The sequence below is a fragment of the Odocoileus virginianus genome, chromosome 3, assembly GCF_023699985.2.
Source record: "Odocoileus virginianus isolate 20LAN1187 ecotype Illinois chromosome 3, Ovbor_1.2, whole genome shotgun sequence".
NCBI lineage: Eukaryota > Metazoa > Chordata > Mammalia > Artiodactyla > Cervidae > Odocoileus > Odocoileus virginianus.
The window spans coordinates 58,365,188-58,371,517 of NC_069676.1; the positions used below are offsets into that span (position 1 = coordinate 58,365,188).

The following is a 6,330-nucleotide window of genomic DNA, read 5'->3' on the forward strand; positions in this document are numbered from 1 at the left end:
CTCCCCGTTAGAATTTTCTGGACTGCTTCAGCCTTCATTGGCATCATCCTCCCCCAAACCCTAATGGCTTCCGTTTCTCAGGTGCACACCAGTCCATAAAAGACACAGACTGAATGTAATAGCTGAAGGTGTCCTTACAGATTGTGAAAACTAGCTCCCTACCAATCACCAAATGAGAATCTAGTCTAATTCTGGAGGTGAAGCTGGGACAGGGGGGCATCATAGAGAGAAAGGACCTGCCAAAGGGATAAGCATACAAAGTGCTAATAGAGAAAAACAAATGCTGTATATAAAACAGCATTGATTTTTCTTTTTCCCTTGTGTTAACTGCTTTCTCTGACTATTCTGAATAGTATGAAAAATATTCTCAATAAAATAGTAATTAATAATGTGTAAAATGGCTTATAGTATAGGACATATTCTCATAAGCAATTTTAACAGTCCAGGGATCCTGACTGAAGTCCATTGAATCAGGCTGCTTGGTTTCAAACCCTGGTCCTTCCTCCCTTCCTCAAATTTTTGGCTGTGTGACATACTGCAAACACTTATGTGTTTCTTTAACTGTGAAGTACAAGAGTCATCAATCACTTCAGGACTTTGCAACCCCTGGGCTGTAGCCCACCAGGCTCTTCTGTACATGGGATTCTCCAGGTAAGAATCCTTAAGTCAGTTGTCATGCCCTCCGCCAGGGGATCGTCCCCATCCGGGTATCGAACTAGTGTCTCCTGCATTGCAGGCGGATTCTTTACGGACTGAGCCACCAGGAAACCCCTAACGGTAAAGTGTTTTTTTTTTTTTTTTAAAGGTATTTATTCTGTTGGTTTGTAGAATGATTAAAAGAGATTATGTAAAGCACATGGCACGCAGAAAGTACTGAATAAACAGAAACTATGTATTATTACTACTAATCAGCTTTTCCTTCCGGAGCCTGCAAGTAACTCAAGAGCAGGATTTATGTCTTAACCCGTCTTTTAATCCCCAAAGCTTACTGAATGAACACGTGCCAAGTGCTGCAGACGTTTTGGGGCTTTGTTATTCATTGATGATTTTTTTCCCGCAGGGTGGGGTCTTTTACATTCTGAGCAATCCCACCTCCAAAGCCCACTTGTATCAGTGAAGGACAGAAATGCACCCCCAGGAAAAGCGCCATAAATATAATACTTTGAGCTTCTTAAACAACAGATCCGATTCTAAGCGCTTTTCACTCAGCTCACCCCATCCCAACCCTCTTCTCTGCTGCAGGCCTTGGGCTGGGCCGGGAAACAGAACAAGGCAGTCAGAAGGCCGGGTTTCTGCCCAAGGAGGGGCAGAACTTCCAGGATGGGAGGCGCTTGGATGAGAGCGACCGCGGACTTTCCCACTACCTCAATCAATCCTGGAAAGACTGTATCTCGCCTCTCAAGGGGCCTTAACTAAGCGCTCCCACATCTTTTCCCCCCACAACCCGCCCTATTACCAAGCCCCGCAGCAGATGGCCAGGGTCCCCAAAGTCTAGTTTGTCCAACCAGAAGACACTCTAGAACAGAAAGGCCGCTCAGCCCCACCCAAGGCCGCTCCTCCTTTCCAAGTGACAAATTATAAGCAAATTAAGTCATAGACAAAACTGAGTGACAGAAGGCAAAGCCAATCAGCATGCTAGGAAAATGACTACCCGCCTCCAACCGGCGGAACTTCCCCGCTGGTCGCGGTGACTAGGGGGAACGCCTCCCCCATCCCCCAACACTCTTCATGGGACGACTGCGTTACCTCGTGAGACACACATTCCAGCGACCGCAGATCGCTACAATAGCGGCAGAAGTAAAGCTGCGACAGCGGGGCCCGAACCTTCTTTTCTCCCTGTACTAGGTAGAGAACCCGCTCCGATTGCAGCAAGGACGCCATCTTGTGGGGGAGGAGTCAACGACGCTCCCGGCGCGTCACGTGACCCGAGGGCCGGCGTTTCCCTAGCTTCCTTCCTTACGTCTTTTAACGTAGACTTTGACGTAAGCTTTCCGAGCAAGTGGGGCTTTGCGCCTGACGAAAGTCAAAATGCGCATGCTCAGCTGTGCTACCAGCTTTCTCCCCCAGTTTGGGGCCTGTCCCACCAACCTCGTCTCCCTCCAGCATTTTTGTGAGTGTCAACCGCCCGGACGGAGCTCAGACCGTTGCTTTGCTAGATGTGGAGTCGCAGATCAAATCCAGACAGACTCAGTACTGTTCTTTCCTTCATTTCTAACAGGAAGCTTGCTCTTTTATTTACAACTGCCTCTCCCGCCCTCACCTTCCAAACAAATCGCCAGAAGTTAGATGGAGGATTTCTAAGACAGAGTTTCTTGGGAACTAGAAAACATAAGAGTCCACACCAGCACTTCCTTCCGACAACCTTACTATTGACCTATAGGAAACTTTCACAGATGTTATCTCTTTTTGAAGTTTCTTAGATCGAGCTCTTGCACGCAGAAGCTTTATCTCATTTCCTGGTTTTCCATATTTAGCATTAGAGCCAAGTCTATATTGTGGATGTTAATGAAGGAATGAAATCAATGAACAGTGTTGCTAGGTATCATTTACATTTTTCTAGTGCATGCATTAAGGCTTAGACGTGTAAAATGACCACTTAGAGCTGGGCTGGCAGAGACTGGAGCCCACGTTACCAGCTTCAGTTCACTGCTTTTCTCTTTGTACTAGAATTGAAAGTGAAAGTCGCTCAGTAGTGTCCAGCTCTTTGCAAGCCCATGGACTATACCCATGAAATTCTCCAGGCCAGAATACTGGAGTGGGTAGCCTTTCCCTTCTCCAGGGCATCTTTCCAATCCAGGGATTGAACCCAGATCTCCTGCATTGCAGGTGGATTCTTTAAGCTAAGCCACAAGGGAAGCCCAGTGTTGTATTACTACCTGTCTGATACTAGAGTTGGTGACTGAGAAGAAATAGAACTGAATAGTAATAATAGTTAACATTTATTGAGCACTTACTGAATGCAGGACACTGAGTCAAAACTATGTAGTCTCATTTAATCTTCACCAGAACTCCAGAAGGCAGGTGCTATCATTATTTTTATCTCACAGGGCAAAAATGAGTAGGCTTTCCATTGAGATCCCAGTTGCTCTTCTCTTCTCCCTGGAAAGCGTGGCCATAACTGGGGTAGACTGAGATTCCTCTGCTCTGTGACTAGTAATCACCAGTAGTAGAATCCGTAATGCACAGGGTAGTGACCAGCCTGGGCCCTGGGCAGTAGCAAGGCCCAGGCACTGGCATGGGAGGCAGGCACTGGGAACAGAAGGGGAAAGTGAGTCACAGGAAGATACCTGGCTTCATTTCTGAGGCTCACAGGGCCAGCCTGCCTTAGTGGTGCTGGCAGGTTTTTACCAAAACAGACAACAGCCACAGGTTGGAGTTTGCTGATGCATGCTATAGCCTCCAGGGGTAGTAGACTGGGTAACTGAGAATTATCATATACTAGAAAGATCCTGGTTCAATCTTTGTAGTTTTCAAATGGAGGAAATGAAGCCCTGAGAGTCAAAGGAACATGCCCCAGGTTTTCTCACTCCTGGTAGAGTAGTATTCTGTTTTCTGATTCCACAAATGCAGTTCCTTTCACACTGTGTCAGTTCATTCATATTTACAGTTGAGTAGGAAACCAGTTGCTATTCTAAAAAGAGAAGAAAGCAAATGCAAGGTCAAGTGGAACCTTAATGGATAGCCTACTCATTTTTGCCTTGGAAGTTTCCCATTTGGGACACATGAGTTTCACATCTCTAGAATGCTCTCTGCTTGTCTTCAACAGGAATTTCCCAAGCATACCTCAAGCCTAACCAAGGCTTGTCCCCTTCCCCTAACTCCCTCTGCTTGGTAAACTAACCGTTTCAGTTCAGTTCAGTCACTCAGTCATGTCCAACTCTTTGTGACCCCATGGACTGCAGCATTCCAGGCTTCCCTGCCCATCACCAACTCCCAGAGTTTGCTCTAACTCATGTCCATCGAGTTGGTGATGCCATCCAACCATCTCGTCCTCTGTCATCCTCTTCCCCTCCTGCCTTCACTTTGTCCCAGCATCAGGGTCGTTTCCAATGAGTCAGTTCTTTGCATCAGGTGGCCAAAGTATTGGAGTTTCAGCTTCAGCATTAGTCCTTCCAATGAATATTCAGGACTGATTTCCTTTAGGATTGACTGGTTTGATTTCTTTGCAGTCCAAGGGACTCTCAAGAGTCTTCTCCAGCACCACACAAAAGCATCAATTCTTCAGCATTAAGCTTTCTTTATAGTCCAACTCTCACATCCATACATGACTGCTGGAAAAACTATAGCTCTGACTATTTGGACCTTTGTCTGTAAAGTAATGTTCCTGCTTTTTAATATGCTGTCTAGGTTTGTCATAGCTTTTTTTTCCCAAGGAGCAAGCATCTTTTAATTTCATGGCTGCAGTCACCATCTGCAGTGATTTTGGAGCCCAAGAAAATAAAGTCTATAACTGTTTCCATTGTTTCCCCATCTATTTGCCATGAAGTGATGGGACTGGATGGCATGGACTTCATTTTTTGAATGCTGAGATTTAAGCCAGCTTTTTCACTCTCCTCTTTCATCAAAAAGCTCTTTAGTTCCTCTTCACTTTCTGCTATAAGGGTGGTGTCATCTGCATATCTGAGGTTATTGAGTATTTCTCCCTGCAATCTTGATTCCAGCTTGTGCTTCATCCAGCCTGGCATTTCTCATGATGTACTCTGCATAGAAGTTAAATAAGCAGGATGACAATATACAGCCTTGATGTACCCCTTTCCCAATTTGGAACCAGTTGGTTGTTCCATGTCTGGTTCTAACTGTTGCTTCTTGACCTGCATACAGATTTCTCAGGAGGCAGGTAAGGTGTTCTTGTATTCCTGTCTCTTTAAGAATGTTCCACAGTTTGTTGTGATCCACACAGTCAAAGGCTTTAGCATAGGCAATGAAACAAAAGTAGGTGTTTTTCTGGAACTCTTGCTTTTTCTATGATCCAACGGATGTTGGCAATTTGATCTCTGGTTCCTCTGCCTTTTCTAAATCTAGCTTGAACATCTGGAATTTCTCAGTTCACATACTGTTGAAGCCTAGCTTAGAGAATGTTGAGCGTTATTTGCTAGCGTGTGAGATGAGTTCAATTGTGCAGTAGTTTGAACATTCTTTGGCATTGCCTCTCTTTGTGATTGGAATGAAAATTGACCTTTTCCAGTCCTGTGGCCACTGCTGAGTTTTCCAAATTTCCAAATGTTACTCTGTAGCAGCATGGAACACTTCCTCTATGCTCTGCTGAGGATGCAGGGAGCTGAGATGGGCATCCTTTTTTGGCTGGAGTTTGCAGAGGTGACTTCAGGTTAAACACTGCAGCTGTTAGCCAGTTGCTGCTGGTGCTGAAGGCAGACCTCAGGCCCCTCAGGTGCTGGCTCATAAGAGATAGTTTATGACCATGCACTCTCTGTGCCACTGATCCCTTACTCCCGCTTGTTTGTCCACTCACCCCTGGGAGCTCGCAACTGACACAAGAAGTCATAGCTCTCAGTGAGATAAGGGCAAAGTCATGGAACTATAGAGCCAAAAGTGACCTTAGATATTAATTAATCCTCTACCCTTATTTTCAAGATGGAGAGCTGAAGCCCAGAGAAGGGAAGAGATCCACCCCCAGATTCCCAAAGGACATTAGAGGTGAAGCTAAGGCTTGAATGCAGATCCCTGGTCCAACTTTATAGACTTTCCACACTTAGCTGGACTTCCATCTCTCTATAGTTCACGTTCCAACCCTAAAGCTTGCTTCTAGAAGACCACCAGTGTATTGCTTGAATTGAATAAAAGAGAATTGAAAATTAGATTCCAGCCTAACTCAGTAATACAATCTTCAACTATCTGACACCCCTAAATTAAAAAAAAAATTTTTTTTTTTTTTGGTCTTTAAGTAACTTCTTTAAGAAGGTAAAGGAAGAAAGAGGAGAAGGAGGCTGGTCACAATTTTAAATAGGGTGGTCAGGGTTGGGCTCATGAGAAGGTAAGATAGGAGCAAAGATTTGAAGGAGGTGGGGAATGGACCAGGTGGCCATCGGGGAAAGAGGTTTCTAAGCAGAGTCTGAGCAGTTTCTAAGGCCTAACCGAGAAACAGCAGGGAGGCAGGGGGGCTGAGAAGGAGTGAGCAAGGGGGAGAGGTATAGGGGTGCAGTTCATGTAGGATCTTGAAGGCATTTGAATGACATTGGATTTTGCTTTGAAAGATGTAGGGAGCCATTACAGGATTTCAAACAGAGCAGTGATATGATCTAACCTACATTTAACAAGGGTCACTCTGGATGCTATTTTGGGAATGGACTTCAGAGGAAGAAGGGTAGAAGC

At 45.2% G+C, this 6,330-nt stretch overlaps 1 protein-coding gene and 1 long non-coding RNA gene across 5 annotated transcripts in view; one reads left to right on the forward strand and one right to left on the reverse strand.

Annotated features, from left to right (window-relative positions):
- Positions 1-1,927, reverse strand: part of DCTN4 (dynactin subunit 4) — a 33,675-nt gene extending 31,748 nt beyond the window's left edge. Inside the window, exon 1 of one of the 4 annotated variants that reach the window (XM_070465648.1) lies at positions 1,747-1,927. In XM_070465648.1, the coding sequence (XP_070321749.1) occupies positions 1,747-1,881 (135 nt within the window). In that variant the 5' untranslated portion in view covers positions 1,882-1,927. Of the gene's footprint in view, positions 1-1,456; positions 1,526-1,746 lie in introns of those variants that run through there. The other 3 variants (XM_020885123.2, XM_020885124.2, XM_020885125.2) reach the window with 3 other exon arrangements.
- Positions 1,928-1,969: 42 nt separating this feature from the next.
- LOC139034428 (uncharacterized) lies at positions 1,970-5,816 on the forward strand. The gene is made up of 2 exons (XR_011486928.1): positions 1,970-2,110; positions 5,593-5,816. It is a non-coding gene; the product is annotated as an uncharacterized lncRNA (long non-coding RNA).
- Positions 5,817-6,330: the final 514 nt, after the last annotated feature.